The sequence below is a fragment of the Drosophila sulfurigaster genome, chromosome 3, assembly GCF_023558435.1.
Source record: "Drosophila sulfurigaster albostrigata strain 15112-1811.04 chromosome 3, ASM2355843v2, whole genome shotgun sequence".
NCBI lineage: Eukaryota > Metazoa > Arthropoda > Insecta > Diptera > Drosophilidae > Drosophila > Drosophila sulfurigaster.
This window is the reverse complement of record NC_084883.1, coordinates 11,407,407-11,435,154: the sequence shown is the minus strand read 5'-3', so window position 1 is coordinate 11,435,154 and position 27,748 is coordinate 11,407,407. Positions and strand designations below refer to the sequence as shown.

Sequence of the window (27,748 nt, the reverse complement as noted above, 5' to 3'; positions counted from 1 at the left end):
TGGATATATCCTAAGAGATCACTTTAGCTGTGGTGATTATTTTAGATTATTTATATTTCATCACTTTATAAATATAAATTCTCCAAGTAATCCTTCTTCTTCTTCCACAATATGAGTTGTATGGGAATACAAAATATTACTGAATTGCATTATATTTTGGTATTTAGCAATATAAATTAAGTAGATAATTACATAGCCGATGTTCTGTATATCAATCTACATTTGACAATGGCGCTGAAAGATTTGAATATTACAACTACGGCTATTAGAGTTGACCATTGGAAATTGAGTCAATCAGCCAATTTTGGCAATAAAAGGCCAATCATCTTGCAGCTGCTTGGTCGCTACTCAGAGCATCCCCAACCCTGACAGTTGTGCCACAATCCACAGTTCTAACATTGCTTGCCACAAGCAAAAACCGAAGCACCCTAACCACAAACTTTAGCGTAGCCCATTTGGCACTCGTTATGGGGTAAGGGGCAAGGGGTAAGAGTACTCGTCGAAGGTGGCAAAAGGGGGGCGACGAAGCGAAATCTACGTAGCCAGCAACTGCTGTTACAACTGGCTATGCTTTTTGTCCTGCTCTCCTTTGCAACGTCTTGCTCCATCTCCCCTTCTCTCTCTCTCGCTCTCGCTCTGTGGGATTGCCACTTGGTAACAGTTGGCTATGGCATCAGGCGGCAAATAATGTAAAACGCCATTAGGCGAGATTTTCTCATACAAACAACAATTGTGCATTGGCACACAGAAGGCAGCTGACGTAGTCGATGGGCGTCTGGGGCGTATTGGTGGCTGGCTGGGCTGGCTGGCTCGATGACTGGTGGATGGAGATGGAGATGGGAATAAAACGATGGAGGAAGGGGCACGAGGTGTGTGCCACTTCGTATTGACAGAGCAGCCGCTGTGAGCTGTGAGCATTGGACACAGCAGCATTTTTTATGCGCATTTTGCACAAGCTGCGGGGAGGTTTCAATCTCCCAAACGAAAACAATTTGGGCAGCAAGTGGCAACATTTGTTGCTGCCGTTGCCGTTGCCGCTGCCGCTGCCATTGCAGCCGCTGCTGTTGCTATTGCTGTTGGTGTTGCTGTTGGTGTTGCCTCTGCGACAAATTGAATGAAATCACGGCAATTTGGCTGCCATAGCAACATACACACAGCTGTGACCAGGCCGAGAGTCGACAATCGGCAACTGAGAACCAAGAACGAAACGAGAGCAGAGTGAGAACGTTACCAAATGGCCAATTGCAAATGTTTGCCTTACTCTTGACGCATAATTGAATTATTAATTTTTATTTTAAATACGAATTTATATATGACAGTTGTAGTTGTTGCTGATGCTGCTTCTGTTGCTGCTGCTGCTGCACGATGCAAAGTCTCTTTCATCGGGCAGCAACAGCCCCACAAATTGCGGCGCGTATTTATCTGACTGTGGCGTGTACTGTGCTGATAAAGAAGTTGTTTACTCAGCTCCAATTCAGCAGCAAACACACCGAGTCCACCCTCAACACCAACGCCAAGACCTTCCTCCCTCTCGAGTGAGCTTCCTTTTAGGGCAGCAGGTCAGAATGAAGCTGTTTGTATAAGTGAGTGAGTGTGTGAGTGTGTGCGACGCGACATTGACTGACTTTTGATAATAAGCTGCCGCAGAGGGTGCTGCACAATAGATAACTGGCAGACGAGTGCGAGCAGATAACCGATATCCCATCTTCCTCACATGCCTCACTTTGCTCCTTGGGTGTAAAATTGTTTATGTATCTGAAAGCCTCAGTCGAGCTCTTTTTGCAAACACTTGCTTTGTAGAAATGTGTGGAGTCATATTTTAATGGCTTCCACCTGTGGCTTACTAAAATTAGTTGGTCATCCAACTTCCAATCGGTATTAATTTCAGAAAATGCTAAAAGTTGAACATTTTGGTGAGCATCATTTCAGAAAATTTTCAGTTGTGAGAAACCCTTGTTTTCTATATTATTTATTTTACACTTTTTACAGTTTTGCAAGAAGAATAAGTGTTAAAAAGAAATTGTTAACAATTATTCTAAACATTTTTTGGACTTAAACTTAAAAGTTGGAAAAAATGATAAGGTGAGAAAATGGGAAAAAATCTTAACTTGTTTTCTTTTTGGGCTGGGTTAGTTGTTTTTACATATTTAGCTTTATCATCATTACAATACACATGCATATTTAAATTGTTTCTTTTAATGCAATAATTATAATCCCAAAATAAAATCTTTCGACTTAAACGTGACTTGATTTCGATTTAAATTTACAGCCAGAGTATGGGTAAATTGTAAATTACAATTTTTTAATTATATATGTCAAAAATTATGCCGCTGGCTGAGAATGACAGTATATTTTCACACTAATTTTTAGTATAAATATACCAGTTTTAATATTTTTGTACCAACATACAAGAGGAGACATTTTCAACCCCATAAAGAATATACTTTCTTGACCCGGATCTGTATTTCTTAACACATTTTGAAATCTCAAAAACTTTTTGTTTCAAGCATGTGGTGAGGAAAATAATAACGAAACTAAATAAATATAATTGGAGTTATAGCAACTGTCGCAATACTTTTGTATAGTAGTATACAGCTTATTAGCTTCAAAGGAGTTTAAGTTCTGGAATATTTTGTGTGTCATCATTACATTTTAACTGCATATCGTTATAATATCGTATAATAATATTCAATATATTACACGGTCGTAACGCTACTTCAAAATAAAAACTCTCTTTTTGTAGTTTGTATTCTTATTTAAATGTACTAAAAATTATTTATTATTAAAATTAAATAAAACAGTATTTAATAAATTTGTTTTAATTGAATTTAAATTGCAGTTGACGGAATTAAAACTTGACTTTTGAGGAACCTTTTTTAAGAAGAAGATATGTTATTGCATGTGTCATATGATTTTTTAAAACGTAGAGCTTCAAATATTTTGTGCAATTGTAAAAAAAACATTATGGAATTAATCTGATATTCTAAGTATTTAGTCGAGTTGAACTATTGAAAAATAAGTAGAGCTGAAAGCAAAACTAAAAGTGTTTGACCTAAAGAGCGCATTGCGGAGTTGCATTTTTGCTCTGACTGTTCAACCCAGACCAATGACTCATTTTGACTAAGATCATTAAATTTTTCTTCAATAAGAGTCTTTTGGTCACTACTTAGCGCTCGCTCACGTGTTAGCACCTTGAAAAGCGGTACAGTATCGATTCCCTTGTAGCCGCAAAGGAATGCATAAGAGGAGTTATCCATGGAAACCATTTTGAAGGTGGCAGACGTCTCAGATGTCTCGTCATTGGTCCAGCTAAAAATTCCATTCTTGGCGTTATCGTCCCAGGGAAGGAGAGCTGAATCTATTTCAGTTTCCCACTTCCCATCGGCGGTGCTCACATACTCCAATTTGATGTTAATCCTATTATCACCATCGGGAGTAGCTTCAATGGAGTACTTCAGACACTGGGCATCATCCACATCGGATGCACGCGCAGCCTCATACCAATAGCCAGCGATCTAAGCAATAAAATTCATAAGTGAAACTAATTTCGATGACGGGATGGAAATGTCTGCAGACATACAGCTTCTAGATCGGTTTCTAATCCATTGTGTGTAGTGCAGGAAAATGCCGGCGCAATTGTTGTGGGTTCATTAGTTGCAGGATCCTCTGAGTAAGTTGTCTGCATAAAGCAGCCAAGAAGCAACACTAACACTATCGAAATATTACTATGCATTGCGATTTTTGACAACTATTCTGTTTGAGATCCGTCTAAGAACTGATCTAAAACAGAAAATAAAGCAGTTTAAGTACTGATGATAACAGCGCTTATCGATATTACTTTCATTCAATACTTTTTCGTATCGTAAAGCTACACTCGGCGAATCAGTGGAGGAAAGCAAAGAATGGTATAAACTCACAAACTGTAGAGTTTTTGCAATAAAAACAATAGAGTGCGGTATCACATTTAAGTCTACAAAATCAGCATTCCAAAAAATACTTAATTATATTACATTACAAATACTTAATCATTACATTTAATGATAGTCTTGCGAGCTCACTGTTACAATGTGACCTTAATCGTCTAGAATCTTGGTGCAGAGTAAATATGTTACATCTGAACTGCAATAAGTGTAAGTTTATGACCTTTTGTAGGGGTTCTTCCCAGTTAAATAACTATATGTTATATGATACTCCTCTTGAGCGAATTGAAGGTGTGAATGACTTAGGGGTTCTGCTTGATGCAAAACTAAAATTCGATAAACATATTCTGTCTGCTGTAAATAGGGCCATGGGTGTTTTGGGATTTATAAAACGCTGGTCGAAAGAGTTCAATGATCCCTACATCACTAAGACTTTATACGTCTCACTGGTTCGTCCTATCCTTGAGTACGGATCTCTTGTCTGGAATCCCCAGTACAGGGTTTATCAAGATAGGATTGAATCGGTGCAGAAACAATTCTTATTATTTGCTCTTCGTAGTTTAAATTGGAATCCTAATATTAGATTACCACCGTATCGAAGTAGACTTTTATTACTAAACCTTCCTTCTCTTTCTGACCGTAGAACTATGCAAGGTGCTGTTTTTATACAGAGACTAATTAATGGTGAAATAGACTCTTTGGAGCTGTTAAGTCAAATTAGTTTTGCAGTTCCTGTCAGGATCACTAGGAATTTTCTTCCTCTTGTCATTTCACGTAGATCTACTAACTTTGCTTGCCATAATCCCTTCCGTATTCTGTGTGTGAACTATAATAATCTCAATAACGTAGTTTGCTCTAGTAAATCTATTCCTTTGCTTAAAACCTTATTATTAGCTTATTTATCGAGTATTTAATTGTTATTTATTCTATTATACACTTATTCTAACATATTTTTAATCTAAATTAATTAGCTGTCCAGCGTCTTTTAATATTTATTCGCGGTTTTCGTTTAATGCATGCTGTTTACAAATTTATTTTGTTTTGTCCGCGCGTCAACAAGCCCGTGCTTGGTATCGCTGGGCCACTTGATGGTACTGCCGTTAGTACGTCAACGTCCAAATAAATATTAAAAATATCTGCTTGGTATATGATATACTAATATATTCAAAATATACCATAGTGTTAAATAATCTCAACCAAATCCGACTGCAGCTGCACTTTTCTGACATATATTATTACCAAGCAGGGTATATGATATACTAATATATTCAAAATATACCATAGTGTTAAATAATCTCAACCAAATCCGACTGCAGCTGCACTTTACTGACATATATTATTATAATAATATAATAATTTTTATCTGGTCACAAACGAATTTTCAGTTATAATGACTATATTTATTAATATATGTATGTAAAAAAATAATAATTATAATTATTATTTCTACATATTGTTATTTAATAAAGATAGTCTCCCTTTTGTCTCCTGATTTGGTAGTACCTAAATTTTTAAGTGTACAATGGGCCGTAAAATAAGTGTCATTAATTATTATCATATTAAATGAAAAGCGATAAGCGCATTTATTATTGGGCAGTGAGCAATAAGTATTAATCTGATAGTAAATGTAAGTACTTATTCATATGAAATTCGATAAGGGAAAATGTTTGATTGAATTTTGCCGATTACACAAAAATAAAACTTATATTACTCATTAGTATATTATTGAGGTAGTCTGCCGAAAGATACAATTCACTTTCGCTATTAATCAAGCAGAAAATTTAGAACTGATTCATTCTTATTCTGAAATGTTTGAAAAATAGTTTAGCTTAAAGTATCGATGCTAGTTTCGTATTCAATTAATTAATTTAATATATTTAAATTCCATTAAATGAACTCTTTTTTATGACATGATTCTGCAAGCTACGATTGCATCCTGCTGGTTGTCCTGCTCAGCGGTTGTCTTGTCCAACAAGACGCGTAAAAATTGTCACCGGCAGTGACAACTGACCTGAGGCTGCCGAGCCGAGACTGAAGCTGTGTCTGTGGCTGTGGCTGAGACTCAAACTGAGACCGAGACTGATGCCATCTCTTCCTCGGGGTTTCAATACATTGCCTCCCTGCGAGCTGAAGTGAAGGATGAAGGCATAACAGTGCTTCTGCCACTGACGGCAACTTGAGTGTGAACAATGTAAAGGGATTTGACAAGGCAAGACGAGGAAGACAGTTGTTCTAAGAACTTATTGAAATTAAAAAAAAAAGTCCACGAGACTACATATTTATTTTCTTAATGAGCACAGCTGTCGAATACATTCAGAAATTACTGAAGTAAAACTTATTTCGACATCTATTTGACTGTCGTTGATGGGTTTCAATGAAATAACGATGAATTACATTATATGTATGTACACATATATATATATATATATATATATATATATTTATATATATATATATGTTACATATATATGTATGTATAAACTTCAACGGCCAAGTAAAAACTATGAAGCTGAAGTTCGAACCTTATGAGATAGCTATAATCGAATGGACTTGACTGTGGGATATAAAATTAATTTACCAAATTAATATCCAAAAAAAATGCTAAAATATACCGAAGATTGTATTTGGTATATCATTTAAAATATACCATCGAGTATAAGTTGCACCAGATTATTAATAAAAGCAACTAAGAAGCAGTAGGTTTTTTATTCCATACAAAAGTACTTTCCCAATTCTTATCTGATCGCGAACAAATTTTCAGAAATCATAAATACTGTTGTCATTATTGTATACACCAAAAATCTATCTTTAAAATTGCACTTGCTATTTGATTTTGTACTATTTTCGGGAGCTGAAAAGATCTATATCTCTTATAGCCTCTGAGATCGTCTCGTTGACGCTGAACATAGGGTCGGAGATGCCTCCTTCTGCTTGTCACATACTTCTCCTGCAGGCACAAAGTTAACATATAATACTCTTCTTCCCAATTGGTAGCGGGTATAGAAATTCAATTTTTTTTATATTTTTACTTTCATTATATTTAATTACTGATTAAAATTATTATGACAATGCTTGACTACTGCGCAAAAAAAGTACTTGAAAGCAAGCATCTTCTTCAAGCATTTTCTGATTAAAATCCAAAGATCGGATCTTAATTGAATTCGTGGACAATCTGGTCTATTTTTTATTTCATAGTTTATTTTTAATTTGGTAGTATATCTAAATAAGAAAAATAGTATAATTTAGTATATATTGATATACAGCTTTCTGACTTGTTTTATTATGTGCCAACTAGTTTTCCCACATCGTTAAACTATTTCTCGCAACTTTTTTTCAGAAGAGATCCTAAATAGAAATTTGTCAGATAACTAATATTGTTTTTCAATTGATCTTTTTTTGAATATAAGAGACGGTTGATATTGATTTGGCTTCTTCTGATCAGGCATCCAAGATATTTTACATTAGTAACCTTTTGAAATCTATAGCTTTCATATTAACCTTAAGGCGATAGAGTTGGCAGAGAGAGAGAGAGAGAGAAAGAGAAAACGTAAAGAATCTTTCCTTTTCACTTTCTTTCCACATTCACTTTTTTCACTGTTTGTCAATTCGTCTGTCAGTGAATAATCAGAACAAAGAATATAACATATGTAGATAAGTTAACGCTAGATCATTTAAAGGTTTGCGTATGCTAACCGAGTTTAGGAATATAGGGATGACGAAATTTGGGAAACAGCTGTAACATAATTGCAATACTCAAAGGACTCAAACGGCAATTTGCTTGCTGCTGTTGCTGCTGCTGTTGCTGCCACTTGCAACATCTACTGCCAGCAGCTATAGACAGACGTTTGCTTAACCTACAGACAGTAACAGCGGCATGCTGGCGAAACCCAACTGAGTGTGTGTTACGGCGAGTAATGCCCCACAGACACAAAAACTTGTGGCAACATTGGCAACAACAACAGCAACAGCAACAGCGGCAAAAGCAGCAGCAGCCACAGCCACAGCAGCAGCTCAAATAAAACCAAAAAAGCAAACTAAAATACAAGGACAACAAAAAAACGTTTAAGAAAGACGCGTGTGTCTGTGTCTGAGCAACAGCTCGAGCAGCAACAACAACAACAACAACAATGAGAGCGACAGCAGCAATGGCAAATGGCAGCAACAGCAGCAGCAACAGCAGCAGTGGCAGCAAGAGTAACCGTTATTAAAGATTTTGAATACCTAATTATGAAAATGTCAGACGCAAACGTTTTTTGGGGGGCAGCTCGCAAGAACTACAGAAAGAGCGAATGAAACAGGGGGTAGGTGAGGGGTAAAGTGATTGAAAGAGAGAGAGAGATAGAGAGTAGAATCTGATGTTGCTGGTTTGTGCGTTGCGATTGTGTGTGTGTGTGTGTGTGTGTGAGTGTGAGTGTGAGTGTGGGTCGCCTGCTGCTCCTGCTGCTGCTGTTTTTGTTGTTGTTGCTGTAAAACGGTTTGCTAGTTTATTGTTGTTGTTCTCACTATTATTGCGGCCAAAAGCAACAGCAGCAACAACAGGCGAGGCAACAGCAACTACTACAACAGAAAATTGTGTTTGTGATGTGCCTGGCAGCCAAAACGTTTCGCTTCGCTTTGCCTCAACTCAGCAGCAGCAGCAGTTGATGGTAGCAACAACAACAACAACAGCAGCAACACCAAAGACAGCGGTAGAAGCAACAGCAAAATATGAAAAATTCCATTTTCATGTCACTCAATTGAATTTCCATTCAAGTTTTCTTTTATTTTTCGTCGCTTTTCTCTTCATTTTTTTTCTGTTCGTTTTGTTTTTTTTTTTTGGTTTATTTTTGCAAGTGACTGACGACGTCGGCAACGGCTCTGCGGCCATTTTATATTTTTGCCACGTGTTTATACATGTGTGTGTGAGAGTGTGTTTGAATGTTTGTGAGTCTGTTTTGTATTTTTGGTTTTTCCAGCTAAATTAATTGCCTACGGAATTGTAGTTAGTTGCCATTGTCCAATGTGGTTGTTGTTGTTGCTGCTGCTGCTGCTGTTGGTGTTGGTGTTGGCGTTGGAATCTGAAATACAAATACAAATACAAAACATATAGAAAATGACAGCAACACACACAAATACACACACATACACAGGCACATGAGACTAGTCAACAATGGCAAAGCCAAAAGTCCTTTACGAGTTTATGGCAAAAATAAATAATTTTTGGGTTTATCTCAATGGCATACAAGTCATTTGCAGCTGAGATTTTTTCCACACTCCTTCTCCCCTCCCCTCCCTCTTTCTCTCATTTTTCTAGTCTCTACCTCTCTCTCGCACTCTGTCTTATTTTTCTTTTGACTTTTTCTGCTGTTCCAGTCGTGTTCGCTCTGGTTTCGCTTTGCGATTCTATGCAGGTGAATAGGTGAATCTGGAGAAAAAGGTTGGGGTAACCAAAACCAGGAGGTTGACGATGATGAGGGAGACGAACAATGATGCCAATGAAACCTGTGCAACAACTACAGTAAACGAATGCTCAACTTAAGATTAGCATTGTAGGGCAGCTATCTTATGCCAATGAATTCTCAAATTTGGCATTTAAACAAGTAAGAAAACTACAATCGAGTGTGCTCGACTGTGAGATACCCGCAAACCATTATGAATAAAACCAAAACAGTTCGGTACCGCAAAAATACTAAAAATTTTGTATACCGAGTGATTTCTTTGAAATATTGATATAGTAACACATAAATATACCATAGAGTGGAAATTATAATATGTACATTGTCAGCCAAAGTATTTTAGACCCCTAGAAAGTAGGCGCTTTTATCCTTACAAAAATATTTCTTAAATACTTCTACAATTTTTATCTGATTACAACCAAATATATATATTTTATGAGGTCGGACATGTGACCTTCTGTCTGTTACATACATTTCCTGGAAGCACACAGTTATATGTTTTGCTCTGTTGGTAATAATACCTCTCAATTATCCCAAGCGGTTACAATTTAACATTAAATCCAAAAGTATTTTTTTAATCATGGTTATCTCATATTATAATATAATATCCTATTTTATTACAAGTATAAGTAGAGTGCTTAAAGGCTGATTGTCAAAGTCAGGCAGAAGTATCATAACATAGCATAAAGCACTGAAAGCAATGAAGCTGCAATTTGTAAAAAATACTCTCAAAACAAATTTTGAAAATCAAGAACATTCGCCCTAAAAATTGTACTCTTAAAATAAAACCACTATAAGAATAAATTCTTAAAACTAAGAACATTAGTTTGAAAAATGCTAAATTTTCAAAATAAAACCAAAAATACTAAATTTAGGTTATAGATTCTGCAATCCATCCTACAAGGCTTTTATCTAGCTTTAAATGTTTTCGTGCATATGTAGCTCAGATAGTTCTGCTTTCGAGAACCATTTTAGCATTCTACGATAGAAGGTCCTGGGTTCAAGTGTTGCGCGAATTTACGATAAGTATTTCATAAGTAAAAGTGATCAATATACAACTGAATAATAAAACCAAGTAAATAGTAAAAAACAAAATACAATATAATATTTTTTGATCTTATAATAAGATTCTTATCTTATTTTCTTTTTATTATCAAATTTTCTTGATGTGTTATCTAACATTAAAATTTTCATGTTCTTGGCGAGCTTTTTAGGCCAAAATTGTTCCAAAATTATTATTAGTTTACTAATATAAATTATTTTTAAATCAAAATGAAAGTATTGTAGATTCCTTATCGAGTAAGAACAATTCCGCAAATGTGTGTTAAAACAAATAAATGGTCCAATTAAAATCATTATACTTCTTACATTTCACCTTTTTGATTTTTAGTTGAAATAAATTAGTGCTACACAATTTATATAATTTTCAGTCTTCCCCTGTACCCCACTGTAAATAGCTCAACGAAAAAGTTCATGTGAACTGTGAACTTTACCTGGTTATATTTGCTTTACCTTATTGTGAACATAAAAGAAAATTCCAATACGATTAAATGGAATGTTTATAATCGCATTTATCAGTTTTATCGTATGGCATTGTCATTATTCGATAATTAATTATGTATTACAGCATAGATATAGGCGAACATGATGTCATCAATGTGATAGCAGTTAGATTATAGTATATTTGGGTATAAACGGTATATATTTTGTTCACATGAGAAAACTACTCTTACTGCAGAATAGACTTCCCTAGTTTTTCTAGTTCGTAATTCGGCCTCGTTTCCAATTCCTAAAACATAAAGAAAGCCGCTCGTACTTAGTAGCACAACATTTGTTTTTGCGGCTTTTGTTTAGAAGCTGACAGAGCTGCCAACTGCAACGCATGCTTGCCACGCCTCTGTCTCCCCTCAGCTCTGCAGCTCCTCTCCTACTTCTGAGGCATATTTATTCCAACAATTTAAATATAAATTTAAAAAAAAGAGAAGAGAGAAAAAAGCTGACCAGCCGCTTGGCATTGGCGCCTGCTGCTGACAAGCTGACAGTCCGCACCCAGGGCAGGCAGCGTCCCCTACCTCCTTCACTCCCTATCACCCTCCCTCCCTTCCACTGTCCGCATCTCTCCGCGTGCTCAGTCAGCGGCGTGTTGTATGTGTCTGTGACTGTCAACGTTTGCAGTTGTCATGCTTTTGCTTGAGTAATTAAATATAATTTTCTTTTGCGTTTTACACGGCAACAACAAAGGCAGCATCAACAGTTCTTATTGTTGTTGTTGCTGTTGTTGTTGTTATTCTTGTTGCTCAGTCAGCTATCAAATGCAGCTCATAGCACTGAGTGCTGATCTGGCAGAGCAAGTGTGAGAGGATTGATTGTTGCTGCTGCTGTTGCTGCTGCTGCTGTTGCTGGCACCAACAAACGATGCCAAGCGGAAGGCAAGATTTAAGGACATGGGGGTATTACGCATACGCCGTGTTGAACGAATCGTCAATAAATTTTGGCAAATATTTGACAAGGTTTTTCAGCAGCTACAAATACATAGTGTTGCTGCTGCTGCTGCTCCTGTTCTCGTATGTTGTGTTATGTGTGTGTGTGCAGCTGCAACGACAACAACAGTCGCATCAATTTTTTGTAACATGTTGCCAAACATGGTTAAGTTACATCAGTAGTCAGCCACACCCACTCTCTAGCGCCCACCGCCCACTGCCCACAGCTGTGGTGGCTACTTAAATGTCGTTATGTTGTCGGGTCACGCGCGGCACAATGTTCATGTCCGTGTCCATGTGCCTAGTTGGTAGCAGCCACAGCAGCAGCAGCAGCAGCAACGACAGCAACTTTATTGCCGCAGCAATTATGCGTAGCTAATAAAAATCCCTGTATCTGCATGTGTGTTTATTTGTGAGTGTGTTAGTGTGTGTGTGTGTGTGTGTGGGTGGGCGTGTGGCTAATGGGCGTGGTCACAAGAAGAAAAACATTGCAATCGACATCGACAGCTTAGCGATTTATGCGTGCTAAAATAATTAATGCGTTCATTTATTTAAAAACGTGTTTCAGCATTCAAATGAGATCTCCAAAGTGGTTCAATACAGACAGATTAACCCACTATCTGCACAATGATAAAAAAAATCAGTGGTCACTCAACAGCATGATCATTTTTTTATTGTGATAAATTTCACGCTAATCTGAGAGTGAGCTTTAATATGTCACGGAAATTTAAAATTTCTAGCCAAAAACTTTGAACGAAAATAAAGCTATTTTTTCAATTGTAACTTCAACAATGAAAGTCCATGATATGATAAGAGTAATGGGGTCTTATAGCTTTGAATAGGAAATGTTTGGCATATCCAATTCCAACACCTCCAAAAGCGGAGACAATATTTATATGTTTACCTTAATTCTAGCGGATATTTCACATCTTAGACTGTAACACTTTTATTTCTATATTTGAGTCTTCTTCAAGCAAGAATTTTTCAAAATAACAAGAAGCAAGAAAACTAATCGAGTGAGCTCAACTTTTAGTTACTCACTAGCCCCTTTTGCATATAACATAAAGAGAGCGGTATTAATTTTAAAATATATCAAAATAATTCACTCCAAAATTGCTAAAAATAAACAGAAGGCTATATTTGGTATATAAATATAGTACTGCATTCATTAAAATATACCAGATTGCTCGTAAAATTTTTAGAAATCATAAAGACTATAGTTATTATTGTATATATGCGCTACCCATTTTCAGTGAAATCAGAAAAGTATTATTCTAACGTATACCAGATAAGTAAGCTGAATAATATATTTAGGGCTATTATATTATTATTAATACAAGTAAAAGTTTAAAATAGTCCAGATTATTAATCAAAGCAAATCCAAAGACCCTGCAGAAATTGTTTATTTTTGGCATATGAAATTATAATATTTGCTAAATTAATTCTACAGTTTTTAATCCGATCTTAACCAAAACCGGAATCATATAAACTTTATTTATAAACCGTCACTAGGTTGAAAATATCAAATGCTAATCGGATTTTTTGATTTATTGGGCCAGAAGTGTTCAGGGTTAAAATTTAATTTGAATCTACGCGCAACAGTTAATAAATTGCGGTTAATATAATTCTATCTCCTATAGTCTCTAAAATTCAGTGTTTTACACGCATAGACAACCTGCATTGTCTCTCTCATTAAATGGTATGTTCGGTATACTATAACATTTAAAATATACTCCACGTACAATAATTGATAAATTATTCAACAAGATTTCTTTATTTCAAATATAATTTTAAGGTTCTACAATATTCATGAACATTGTTTAAATTTATTGTTTTAAGTTCAACAATTTAATTATAATAAGACATTCAAATTCTGTATGTTTTATGATACGCTACAATAGTATTATTCTCACATTTTAGATAATTCGAAGGTTGTGATTCTTTGCATAGAGCTTTGCGGATTCGAGCCACTGTGAGGCCATTTAATGCGCTGGCCTAATCAACATTTTAACCGACTTTAAAGTATGACCTCCACTGAAGTTCTTCCACCAAATGCCGTAGGCGTTATTAATTTCAAAATCAGAGTATCGCCCGTTCAGATTGCTAAACAAAATGAAGATCACATACTAGATTATGTAGATTTCAGCATAATAACAATACTCACCTTGAAATATTGCAGCTTTTGTACCACCAAGCACTTGACATCTTGGTAGCACATCTATCGCGACTATCATTATTAAATGTGAAAAATTTTGCATTCAGATAGTCTGACATTGCATCATATACGTCACCAGTAAAATTTCCCAGCTGAGATAGTCGATACTGGCCAGCTTCACGGGATATTAAGAAGTGCTTATATCTTGCATGGCCGATCGTACCATCGAAGGCTTCCAGGTGAATGTACAATTCGTAGGGTTGTGTGTATGTGAGTCTGAAGACTTTCTCCAATCCTATAAAATAGCTACCATTGATGTCTCCAAAGCCATTGACATAATTTAACCAATAGTTATTAAAGTCAACAGTTCTTCCAACTCGACGCTGCATGACAATCCAAGGAAAATCGTTTGTTATATTATCACAGAATACCTGAAAGGGTCTTAATATTCCGGCTACTTGTATAGTTTTTATGCCCGTTGATTGTTCACAGTTGTCGGGATAACTAATCGATTCATTAAATTCACTTTTGAATTGCGTCACTTCTGTAACTTTAGTTTCTTTCAAAACAGTCTCAGCTTTGAGCTTCGGAGTTGTGTCTTTTATCTTATCCGGCATTGAGCATTTGTCGAAAAGCGCTTTAATTTCCGATACAACTGATCTTTGGCTTATACAGAGGGAATCCTTTGCCTCCTGGACTGCTAACTGCTTCCGTAGCTCTGCCACCTGATCCTTTAGTTTGGTTATCTCCGCATCTTTCCGATAGCATTCGGGTGCCATTTGGAGCAAAGGTTTGCAAGCCTCGTAGCAATATGATGCGCACTCAGATTCCAGTTTTTTTGTGTTATGGCAAAACTAAATATTTGATGGAGTGGTACAAAATTGTTAGACATTTGCAGTAAAGTTCATTTGCGGAATGAAAACTAAACTAGGTTAATCTAACTAGTAGTTATTATCACAGACAGACAGACTGAAAGAATAGAATGACGAATAGTCTGGGGTTACTTGTACTATGGATATTTATATCTCCAATCTATAGGGTATAATAGCTTTATATCTTTGTGTCAGCAGGTTGTTTTTTACCTCATAACGTATACCTATGTATTATTGGTCAGAGTTAATAACTAAGCCGAAAAAGCCATGTCGGTCTGTCCATCCGTTTGCTTATCCGTGTATAAACTATAGGATATAGCGCTATAATTCTCCTTCAGCACTTGTTATTTCAATATATCAAATATACATCTCCTCTAATATATATTTCAGTATTTTTTCGATGTATTAATTTGGTATAATTCTATAATTCTACCTAACAGCACTAGTTATATATTTATATATATCAAATATATATATTTAAATGTAAATATCGTTTGTCTTTTAACGGTTAGTGGGTATCTCACAGTCTTGCTTTTTATACCCGCTACCCATATAGGGGTAGAAGGGTATTATGACTTTGTGCCGGCAGGAAATGTATGTAACAGTTAGAAGAAGGCATCTCCGACCCTATACTCCGAAGTATATATATATATATATATTCTTGATATATATTCTTGATCAGCATCAACAGCCGTGACGATCTAGCCTTGTCTTTCTGTGTGTCTGTCCGTCTGTCCGTCCGTCTGTCCGTATGAAACACTGAATCTCAGAGACTATAAGAGATAGAGCTATAATATATTATATATTTGAACAGCATTTGTTATGTTTGCACGCAGATCAAGTTTGATTAAAATTTTTGCCACGCCCACTTCCGCCCCCACAAATCAACAAAAATCGAATAACAAGATTAATTTTAAAGCTAGAATTTAACGCGAATTTTATACAATAATAATTATAGTAGTTGTGATTCCTGAATATTTGGTTGCGATCAGATAAAAATTGTCGGAGCTATTAAAGAAATACTTTTGTATGGGGAAAAACTCCTACTTACTAGGGGTCTTAGTTGCTTTGGCTGACAATCTGGTATATTGAGCCGCCTATGGTTTATTTTGAATGCGGTACTATATCGATATACTAAATTTACCATTTGGTTTATTTTTAGTATTTTGTAGTATTTTCGGTATATTTTGAAAATAATACCGCAAAATATATTGCTTTTATTCAAAATGGGTAGCGGGTATCTCACAGTCGAGCACACTCGACTGTAGCTTTCTTACTTGTCATAAATAATGAAATAACACCTCGTGTTTCCAATGAACACTTGTGAACACTAGAATATTTAAATAGTAGATGTGCAATATAAATGAACTAGTTCTTTCCCGATTTCTAGAAATCATTGCTAGTAAGGGGTTAAGTGCTGCGATTTGTTGAATTGCACAAATAAATTTTTCAGCGCCGCATAAGCAACAGAGCAAACAATGCTGACAACAACAACAGCAGCAGCAGCAATAGCAATAATAATAATAAACAACAAACAAAAAATCAAATATGTTAAGCGCCATTTAAGCGGCATTGGCATCGTCATCGGATCGTTCTGTGTGCGCTGCCTGCTGCATGAGATAATGCCCGACTCTCGCTCTGATGTGTTTGTATATTTTTCTAAAAATTTGCACGCATTTCGTAGCTGTTTGCTGTTGATGTTATTGATGCTGTTGCCGTTGTTGTTGCTATTGTTGTTGTTGTTGTTGTTGCTGCTTGTTGTTTGTTTGTCGCACATGTGTGCGGTTCCCAGCAACAGCAACAACAACAGCAACAACAGCAGCGCCTCTGAAAAGTATGCAAAGCAAAAAAGCGGTGCGCTCCGCACGAATTTTGGTTGGGCGTGCGTGTGTGTGTGTGTATGTGTGTGCTTTGGGGTGTGGCGAGGGGGCGTATGAGGAATGTGGGAAATGTAAACGGAATTGTTTTGCTTGCTCAGCGTGTAAGTGTGTATGTTGACGTTGGTGTGTATGCATGTGTTTGTATGTGACAAAGGGATAATGACAAGCTGCCGGGGAAGCACCCACAAGCCATGCCGGCACTCGCACACACACTCACACACACACATACGAAACACCCACTCATGCATTGGCAGACACAAGGTGATGACGTCGCCGTCGACGTTGGCATCGCATCTGACGTCGACGGCAACGGCGACTGCGCTGCGTAGCGTGTCTTATCTACAATGCGGGAAAACACGCACGCAACTCAAGCAAAACCAAGCAGCGGGTTGACACAACAAACTTGTGAATGTGAGAATGGGTCCTGAGTCCTCGCCCTTTCCCTTTCCCTTTGCCATGTTATAGTGGTCCTTTTGCACTCTGCGCATCCTGCTTAGTTACTATACGTGGAGTAATCAAAATGTGTTTTGCTAGTTCGCTGGCCCATTTTCATTGTCCTTGGACACACATAATAAAGGCAACTTCCTCCCCTCCCCTTCTATTCTTTGTCCAAATTAAAACGAATCAAATGAGTCAGATGAATGCCTCAATGCATGAATGCATGACTATCAGATTGTCTATATATAGTCTGGCTTGACTGAGAACGAGCAGCAGCAGCAACAGCGCAATTGAGCGCTAAGTGACCGCTTATCAGCTGACAAATAAATGCAATTTTTAACTAATCTACTGAAATATCACTTAATACACGCTCACTTACCGATTCACAGGAAGACTTTTTAATTGCAAAAGCAAGAAACACCAGCAAAATATATTTAAAAAACATTTTACTTGAATTCGCACTACTTTAGCAGCTAACTTGACTTTACAAAAGCTGAAAATGAACTGAAAAAATTAGATTAGCGTCAAATAATAAATGCTTAGAAGTTTACAGTTTATACTATAAGCTCATAATAAACGTTTCAATCAGATTGTCATTAAACGTCAATAATACAATTATAGATTCACTAACCCTCATGTGTAGCATCTTTTTATATAAATATTTCTATTGTGTTGAAGTGCTGTGCAAGTATATGAAACACCGGACAAGTCTATCAAGTGGACCCCTTCCGGTGAACACATCTTATGCGGCAATCGCTTTGGTTGTCATACATACAAAAAGTGTGCGAAGGTTCACACCCATCTTATAGAAATTTCACTGTACACTGTGTCTTGAATTTTAATTCTTTTTTTTATAAGAGAAAATTAAATTATTATTGTAAAATAAATTGAAGTTATTTCAAGGAAAACATTATAAATGCATACAACCATAATTGAATTGATTCTGACAGTTTCTATAAATATTCAAATTGGAGATATTTATTATTAATTTGATTATTTAACTTCGGCTATGAGCTGTCGACATTAAGAAAAAACTACTTTTGATGATTTAAAATTATATAGAGAAAACTATTAAGTATCTTAGCACTATCAATATTCAACTAAACTCTATGAATAATTAAAAAAATGTATAAATTATTTGTCAATTATCAAACGATATAAATCTAACCCACTTAGTTATCCATACGTTGTTCATCGACTTCTGGCAATATGTCAATATGACCCTAACTTAAAAATTAGACCGGTTTTTCATTTTCAAAATACTTTGATGAAATTTGTAGTTAACTGCAAGTTAACAGCTCTTTAATTCCCTCTTTCATCACTGGTCAGAATACATGTCTCGTCTTTCAATTTATTTCTTTTAAAATTGCGAGAGATGCATTCTACTTTTATTAAGCCATAGATTCATTGTTGTTTTTCTACAGAAAATGGCAATTTACAATTTCGACATAGGCTCATGACATTTCCATAATTTTTTTTTTTTAATTTTCCAAAATTCTTCGCTAGTTTCTTGACATCATAACTTAAAATTGACCATAACTTAAATAGACCAAAAACACCAAATCAACAATCCAAGTATTGAATATACGACGCTCACTACTTTGATTTTTAAAATGATTTCAATATTATAAAGTTTAAAATTTATTTTAATGTTTTCAATTTATTTATATTTAAATAACTTGATGACTCTTTTATATACCAAGTATACTCATATTAAAATTGAATTAACATATTACTTTAATAAATAAACAAAACAAAAAAAGAACACCGAGCGAAAAATTATATTTACAGTATTTTATCCGTTACAGCAGCAATTCACCTCACTCGAGGAGTTTGAATATAAATTCGAATTCACCACTTTGCCGCTTAGGTGAAATGCTAGAATGTTAAAACAGCTGTAGCTGTTAAAGCTCTATGAAGCGTGCGCAACGCGGTGCACTGTTATAACAACGGTATTTTACAGCACTACTCTTTTAAGTGAACGTTACATTTGAATTTCATTGTTTCATAAAAATTTTATTTGTCTGTCCAGTAAAGAAACATTAGTTTTAATCTCATTAAATTAATTGCACTTTATTTACGAATAAGACTATCTTAATTTGTATTAATTAATTCTAAAAAGACTACTAAATAATTTGTTCCATATTTTCATTACTTTTTGTTCAACTGGCGTCCTTTCAAATCAAAAGTGAGCAATCAATGAGCTGGCATTGGGAATTCGATGACGACGCCCACGATGACGAAGATTCTGATGACGACGGTGACGATGATGACGAGACTAATTTAATGACTATTGTTCTTTGACTCTGTGAGTATGAAGGGGCTGGAGAGTCTAGAGGCAGTCGGTTGTTGAGCCACAGGGCATTGCGTAGACATAAATGTTGACATAATCATAAACATTAACGTAATCATATATGTATATGGGTAGTTAGTTTAGTTTAATTACTAATTATCACATAGTAAACTTATTGTGTAGTTGTTGAAATTTGCACTGATTCGATATGCTTTGACTCGCAGTTGACTGGATGTTCCATTGACCTGGTCCGAATGTGACGAAAGCGGGGAATACTTGCTCAGCCATAGCCCAGCAGATACTTGGGCAGGTAAGTAATCGATGAAATCAGGCTGTAACTGTTTCAAAGAGATGTGGCAAGTGCGAAGGACGTACAATATATGGTCATTTATTGTCAGTTTTATATTAAATGTGTCAAAAACATTAAAGCTTAATATATAAGTAAGCAACCTTCAACCAAGTTAGGCTATAAAATATACTTATATCAAAATATTTACATAGTGTTTGTGTGCAACCTTAACCAAATGTGCCAAAGACCACATCCAATGGCTCCCAATTACTGTTCTCAATTTCCGGTTGTGGTGTAGTCTCTTCAACGCTGCTTCAAGTGTAAGCCCAAACCAAGGAGAAAGAAATGAATTAATTGCACGATCTTACAGTGAACAACAAGCAACAAGCAACAACCAACACAGCTTAAGCACAAACAACAACCCAAATACACCAACAACAACAATGGACACGGACGAAGCACATAAATGATTCTATCTAGACGATACATACGAATTGGTTAGGCCGCGATAGAACCAGGACTTCCATGACTTCGAGGAACCTTCATCGATCTTGGACTCGACATCGGCGCAGAAATGCCGACGATCATGTGATCTTCCGCTCTTGCAATCGCATAGCATTCGCTTTTTGCACTCAGCATCGCAGGTGGGTCGAGCCGGTGAGTTCTTCCAGTAGTTTCTAATGAATGGAGCTATTAATATCTGAGCATTTAATTACGTCAGCTTACATACTTGTAGTACATCTCAAATAGTTCCTGATTGTCCGTCAATTCATTGAGAAGCTTGTCCCAATCACTGGGTCTCAGAGCCTTCATGTTGTAAGCAGCCCTTGCGGTGTAAAGTTTATACCAGATCGGGTAACCGTACAGATTTGCTTCCTTCAGATTCATGATCCATGATTCATGATCAATAACTAGGCGAGTCGTCATATCATGATCACCGTCCACCTAAAATCCAATGTCATTAAATTACTGGCTTTAAATTAATTCAATATTTCAGTTCTTACGTAGTAGATGCGATATCCGGGATTCAAATCATAGTACGGCGATACAGAGGGTCCGATGTAGGCGATGCTGTTGGGATGAGCTGAAAACAGAACGGGTAAATAAATGAATTCAATTTAAAATGATCCCCAATTCGACAACTTACTCAGATCATGAGGATCGTAGAACATTTCAAACTCATCAAAGTGCGTGTGGCCATAAAACTGTGCCGTGATTGTGCTCTCATAGCGTGAGATGATCTTGTAGAAGTTACGTGACCAGACTTTCAAGCAGTCCGAGTGTCCGGGAGGTATGTGGCCTATAACGTGAACTTTCTCATTGGAGAACTCGGCACTCTGCAGCTCATAGATGAACCTGAGTCGAGAGAGAGTTAAGATGGAGTAAGATCTAAAGTCAACTATAGACTTCAAGTATTCTTACCATTGCAGCTCCGTTGCCGGATCCGTGGAGTTGAGGAGCAGCCACCAGTTCTTGTTGTTGCAGTAGTTCATGTTGAGCGAAATGATGCGGAATCCAGGACGTACCAGCACCGAATAGAAGGCACCTCGTCGCACCGTATGGGAAACACTTTGAGGCAGCCAACGACGCCACTGGACATCGAGCTCATCGTACAGCCAGTTGATCGATATGTCAACCTGGTTAACATAGGGTGGAGGGAAACTATTCACCGGAGCACTCTCGTGATTGCCCAGGGCCGGAAAAATGGGAATGCCAGGGAATTTCTCAGTCATCTGCTTAACCGTCTCCTTAATGATCTCCAGATTTTCCTGCTTCGTCTGATTCCAAACATCGTGAGGTGGCAGATCCCCCGTCCACAGAATGTAATCAATGTCCTTGTGCGTCTCAGCGATGTGAGCCAGCATATTGTCCACCGTTCGCTTGGGTGTATCGCACTTCCTGTAGTCTCCCCACTTGCCAGCCGCAGCATTGGGATTCGCAGCTCGACCACTGCTCAGGCGGCAGCAAAGCGGCTCATTACAATCCGCATTCGCACCCTCGACGTAGTGCGGATCGTAGTGGGTGTCGGAGATGTGTAGGACCTTGAAGAACGGAGCCGCTTCCATGGGTATGGGCAGTTCAGATAGGCGGGGAGGCTTCGGTACTGGGGGGAATATAACCTCCCACTCATGGTAGGGATTGTAGACATCGCCGCAGCCATCGCCAATAATAAAGCTGCAGAGCTCATCGGGACCGAGATTGACACGCTGCAGTACATAGATGACCTCGCTGCCAAAGAGTTGGGCCACGCCCTCGCATACTCGAGGACTCTGTATGCTCAGATTAGTGCAGTATTGAGCGATCATCTTCATGAGCTCCGCTTCCGTTTTGCCGGATTTGATGTAGTGTTGCAGCAGTCCAGCCCCTGCCTTGCATGCCGTGCAGGACACCTTCGACATGACGCTGTTCTCGATTTCGAATGCCACCTGCTTGAGGTTAAACAGCTTCAGTGCCTTATCCACAAACGGTGGATAAGTCAGTCCATCTCCAGCCGTGGCATCGTACCACAACATTCGTGCCGAGGTGCGATTCCTCTTGAGAGCGCGCAGCCTCTCGAGGAACTCGGCATCGCTGTCGGAGGGTTCGCTGTTGGTTCGGTTAGCATGATACTTGAGCTCCACATGCGGGATTATGCTTCGAGGTTGCACCTCAATACGCCAGTCGTCCAGCTCTGGCTCTGTCCAGTTGATCGGCGCCCGCGCATTTGTGTAGAGAAAGGGCAGACCTGTTGGATTGTTGAAAATGCCGTGTTGAGAAGTGGTGTAGAATTTCCCTTCCCCAGTTGCCCCCGAATACTTACCTTCGATAACTGTAAGACCTGCTGCAATCGCAAGTGCCGCAATGAGCCAGCAGATTTGCCGGTTGACCATCTGCTGTGTCGGTGTCATAACTTGCCTCGTCTGCAGCCTCAGCTGCTGGCTGTGCTCTCTCTGCAGACTCAGACTCAGACTCACACTAGCCGCTGCTCAATTCACAGTGTCTGCTGCTTCGCCGGCCCAGCCAGGTATTCACAGAGGTAGCCCCACTTGACCTACATTTTGTGTGTTACACAAAAACCAATAAAAAGGAAAGACGAAACATAAGCGATCATGAAATGTGATAAACTTGTTTACGCTGTGTATCGTTAATGTTCATATATAAAGTATGACATGTATGTTATGTAGATATAATATGTATATGTTGGTTGGTCCTCCCTTATTGTCATGTCATTGAAATCTTGGCCACTATGGACGCACTTATGAAGTGCTTTTCTATATCTTTAAGCATTAAGAACCACGGAATGCAACGTTGCAAAAAAGAAAGTGTTTTGAGGTCAGCATATGATCGTTGTGAAGATGGAACGATTTAAAATTCTCTACTTATTTGAGAGTTCAAAACTAGGACAAAAATTAAAAGCACTCGCCATAAAAATATCACACTAAAACACAAAATAATACCATTTCACTTCAAAATACTTAATTCAAATAAAATATACCTTAAAATACCATAATATATTAAAATCATAATGATTTAATATTAACAGCATAAGCAAAACGAATTGCGTATTAGTATTATTCCTGTTTACATGGATATTAAACTTGATGACTTTGATAAATATTAGTATCTATTATATATTATAGTATTATTATTAAAAACTTTGATAATAATTAACTTAGTAAGAAAATAAAGAGTCCATTGATCTTTGAAACCAAGCTCAATCCGCTTTCACCCACTCAATGCTTATCAACAACCTTTTTAAATGTAAACATTGATTAATTGCTATAGTACTCTCTCGAATACCGAAACTAAAGACCGTTTAGCTTTATATTAGGTAAGAAGATCACTATGAATTTATGGGACAGGAAAGAAATTTATTAATCATAGTTTAATCTCTATGATGGTATTTTGTAGGTGGTAATCGGTTGACTCATTTAAGTAAACAGATGCCAATGGAGTAAGATCAAAAAGAAAACAAAAGCATATTTATTTCCATAGTACTCTCTCGAATCCCAAATTTAGAGACAGTAGCATAATGTTTGGAAATTTAATCAAAGATTAATCTTTCTGATGCTAACATATTTTGTTATAGGTAATCGGTTGACTTGTTTAGGTAAACACGTGTCAAATAGGAATAGAAACGGAAAGAAAACAAACGCACATCACATAAATCATTTTAGTTAAACAAAAGTGTTGCAGTTGCAGTAATGGCATTGCAACCGCACACACACGCTCATCAAATGACATTCCACATTCCAAAAACGGTTGCTAGTGTGTGTGTGTGTGTGTTGTGGGTGGCTAAACATGCCTGACACATGCAGTTAACGAGTTTTTAAGTGCTGTCAAAGTTTGAATACGCGTTCGCCCTTAACAGAAATTGACAAATTGATTTTGCATCCCCTAAAGGCCAGAAGTTTCTGCTCGATGACAAACTGCATTGCCCAATGAACCCACAGTGAAATATTCATATTTCACAAATCACACAATCGTCAAAGAAATTGCAATGGAAATATTTGTGTAGTTACTCGAAACAGCGTCATATTGCAATTACAATACTTCCCTTTGTGTCAGTCAGAGAAATGTTATTATTATTGCAAATAAATAGTTGCAATACTTGCAAACAAAATGTTTAACTGGAAGGGATTATGCTGATTCTTAAGAATGAAATTCAAATTGAACCATAAGAAAAACAACAAATGAATTTGTTGATTAATCCATGCTTGACATACTTTGTGTTGATTTAATCAAAATATAGTAAAGAGTACTTGTTGTTTGTTTTTGTAATCCACCTTTAACCGCTGCAAACCGTGTCGCAGCAATAATGCCCAGATGGGAGCGTCACATGATAGCCCGATGTTGGATCGCTATACAAATTGATTTGTTTGCAACAACGTCCAACAGATAACCTTAAGACCATTTGTGTCTGTTTATTGTGTGCGCACAATATGCATAATTTCAATGAACTCGCTGTCTCGCTCTGCAAGGGGCGGGGGCAACACTCGGGGTGCCGGGGGCAACACTCGGGTGTGATTCGGTGACTTGGTCTTGGTTCGGTTTGTCCCAATGCCGCGCAGCATGTGCTTACTCGCATCGTAATGGGTAATTGGCATACCGTGTTGTGTTGTGTTTTGTTGTGTGGTGCCGACCAGACAGCAGACTTTTGGTTAAGGGGGTAGGCGGATCGAGGGGGGGCACGGGATGATGGTACATTGGCCTCTCACACATGGAGTGAAATCGTCAACGAGATGGTGTGTAATAAGAAATAAGTGAATAGTAGGGTCCGAAACTAAATGCAAAAAAAAAAAGCAAAACAAAACAAGAAAAAATTGCGCGGCCTTTCATTGTTCATTATATTTATTTAGTGTTTCTTGTGATTTCGTTTTATGCGAAAATCGAAAGTGTCTGCGACAAACTAAAGTCAACTTTGCACTAATCGACCACAATGGGTGCTGGGAAAACATTTCATGAGTTTTCCTAACAATGCGAACTAAACTAGTTTTCAGTTTTCATTTTTGGGAAAGGTTAGTGCTTAAACCTTTAACTGAAGTCAACTTTGCACTATGACAAGCATCAAGTCATTAGTCACGGTGATTCTCAGACCTTAAGAGTTTTCATTGTTCAATCAATCCACGCTCTCCGAGCGACCCAACGTGTGCCGAAAAGCCATATCCATTAGCTTATAATCGAGCCCAGCGACAACAGACAACAGACACTCGACATAACAACGCACAAAAATTCCGTACGGCAATCACACCCAAAAAAAAAAACTTTCACTTTCTTTAGAAAATATATTATTTTTTTTTTACTTTATCGTATATACAATTTTGTTTCTGGCTGAAAATGTTTCAAATGGAGAAATGTGCTAAATAGCGAACAAAGCCCAGTTCCACAGTTACACTCTATGACTCGATTATGTAGCTCGTTGTTTTAGTTTCTTAGTGTTTATTTACGGTTTTTTATGTCGTTATTAAATAACGGTGCAGTCGTCACGCTGCATGTAATGCTTAAATTAACTTTTCTTGTCTTATATGTAATAATTAAGAGTGAAAATAAAAGTGATATCTTTTGCCTGATGCGCGGTGGTACAAACGACAGTGCATAATAATCATTTTTGCCGCTAATGACAAAGATAATTAAGAAATGAGTATTCATTAATTAAGTGCAATTCTTTTAATTTCATATTTCTTAATTATGTATTCCCGTTCACTTTTGGCTAATGACCTCAGTGGCCTCAATATGTAGAAACTTGTTAAATTCTTGGAATATTTTTAGAACTCAGCCGCACCTGAAAGACACTTATTTGACTTTCTTTTTTTTTGCAGGCAGAATTACGCAAATGGAATCACAATAATGTCCATATTAATCCAATTGCTGATAAGAGATTTCTGTCACGTTCCAATGTAACCAGATGATTTGCATTTTCCGATTGTGCTCGTAATTTTCTCATATGTGGTCAGAAGGTGTGAAACTGACAGCTTGCGAGAATGATAGTGGTTGGCTAAGTCTGTGGTCGGCCTATATTTAAATAGTTAGCACTATCTAATTAAGTATGCAGATAAGTTACTCACGTTTGGAACAGAAACAAAAACGGGAAAACAAAACCAAAAACAAAAACGGACTGAAGACTAAAAACAAAAGAGCAACTGCCAAAGGCGGCCAAAACTAATGAAAGCGCTGCGTAACCAGACCCAAAGAAGACTTGCGTATGTCACACGGAATGACAAATGTCGATTTACTGCGAGAGTGAAACGAACTTAGCAAAAGAGTGAGCGAAAGGGAGAGGCAGATACAAGATACAGGAAGAGAGGGAGAGCGAGAACAGTAGCTTCAGAATGCGAGGCCAAACAAAACGGTTGTTTCACAGCGAACAAGAAAAGTGAAACAGCGGCTCTGCAAGTTGACCGATTGACAGCATGAACAGTTGAACAGTTGATCAGTCTACGAACTGTCAACTCGACGACGACAGCACGTCGTAATACAGATTTTGCAAGCTGCACGTAAAAGCTAACTGAAAAGCTTTACACCGACAGACAACGACGACAGGCGACAGTTGCGCATGCGTAAATCGACATGTTGTGGACAAGTGAAAAGTGTTGTTGTTGTTGTTTTTTTCCTTCACTTGCGAAATGTGTAACAAACACAACTGGTTTATATTTTGACTGGGTTATGGGTTATGGTTTACTTTTATCTTAAATGGTTTTACCTGTGATGAATTTAGAGAACTTTGCTCAATTAACACAGAAGCGAGAGAAACTAAAGAAACTATTGATTTGAGTTGATTGTTGTGTTGGCTTTGGTTTTTGATTTTTCTGTTGTATTTTGATTTTGGTTTTGCCACTTTTTCTTTCTTTTGTGGCCGCTTTTCTATTTATAAACCATGTGCCATAATTCGCCACTCTCTTTTGTGGATTGGCCTCATTTATTTACATTTCGCTTTGTTTGATTTTTACATTATTTATTTTACAATTTTCTCACTGCTTTTCAAAACACTTTTGGCATGCGCTAAACTATCGAAGCGACGAACACTGATTAAAGAAGAGACACGTACCCGCCGCTTGTGTCTGCGCCCGTCCCCGTGACCGTTCCCGTGTTGTTGTTGTTGGTGTCGTCGTAGATTTCACCCGATTGGCTGGCTGCCTTTGTCGGTTCACACGCGCGCGCTTGTTGTCTTACCGAAAGAGGGAAACTACAATCCAACTGCTCAGCACGAAACTCAAGCAACAACTGAGCAACTGCAGCTGAACATAAAGGCGGCAGCTTTCGAGTCAAGCTTGCAAAGCCAAACAGCTGTTCAGAGAGTCAAAGAGGCAAAGAGCGAAAGAGAGAGCGCTGAAGAGCGTAAGCTTTCGATATTCTCATTTCATTAAGTTCACAATAGGAGCGTGATGAATTGTTTGGCTTGTATGTTCGCTTCAGTAATTCTCGACATTAATTAGGGTGATGCTTATCTAAGTAAGAACAAGTGGAAAAACGGAAACTGTTCAAAATGATATACAAGCATATAAAATG

The 27,748-nt window shown here is 37.4% G+C and overlaps 3 protein-coding genes across 5 annotated transcripts; all 3 read right to left on the bottom strand.

The window, feature by feature from the left end:
* Positions 1–2,864: 2,864 nt before the first annotated feature.
* On the bottom strand, positions 2,865–3,782 carry LOC133843210 (uncharacterized). The gene is made up of 2 exons (XM_062276650.1): positions 3,581–3,782; positions 2,865–3,515 (listed from the first exon to the last, which is right to left on the bottom strand). The coding sequence occupies exons 1-2, from the start codon at positions 3,731–3,733 to the stop codon at positions 3,006–3,008; spliced, it is 663 nt and encodes a 220-aa protein (XP_062132634.1). The 5' UTR covers positions 3,734–3,782; the 3' UTR covers positions 2,865–3,005.
* A 9,919-nt stretch (positions 3,783–13,701) lies between these two features.
* On the bottom strand, positions 13,702–17,680 carry LOC133845234 (microfibril-associated glycoprotein 4-like). The gene is made up of 3 exons (XM_062279633.1): positions 17,560–17,680; positions 14,000–14,844; positions 13,702–13,938 (listed from the first exon to the last, which is right to left on the bottom strand). The coding sequence occupies exons 1-3, from the start codon at positions 17,623–17,625 to the stop codon at positions 13,818–13,820; spliced, it is 1,032 nt and encodes a 343-aa protein (XP_062135617.1). The 5' UTR covers positions 17,626–17,680; the 3' UTR covers positions 13,702–13,817.
* Positions 17,681–19,593: 1,913 nt separating this feature from the next.
* LOC133841502 (sphingomyelin phosphodiesterase) lies at positions 19,594–27,469 on the bottom strand. Of its 3 annotated transcripts, none has more exons than XM_062274033.1 (8): positions 26,943–27,469; positions 22,563–22,793; positions 21,185–22,487; positions 20,910–21,118; positions 20,767–20,846; positions 20,493–20,707; positions 20,254–20,439; positions 19,594–19,811 (listed from the first exon to the last, which is right to left on the bottom strand). In XM_062274033.1, exons 2-8 carry the CDS (start codon positions 22,648–22,650, stop codon positions 19,754–19,756), a joined length of 2,139 nt encoding a protein of 712 aa, XP_062130017.1. In that variant the 5' UTR covers positions 22,651–22,793; positions 26,943–27,469; the 3' UTR covers positions 19,594–19,753. The 3 variants fall into 3 exon arrangements, with proteins under 3 accessions (XP_062130017.1, XP_062130015.1, XP_062130016.1); XM_062274031.1 differs by lacking the exon at positions 19,594–19,811 and adding an exon at positions 19,846–20,071 and having other exon boundaries at positions 26,943–27,468; XM_062274032.1 differs by lacking the exon at positions 19,594–19,811 and adding an exon at positions 19,846–20,071 and having other exon boundaries at positions 27,288–27,468.
* Between the last annotated feature and the right edge of the window lie 279 nt (positions 27,470–27,748).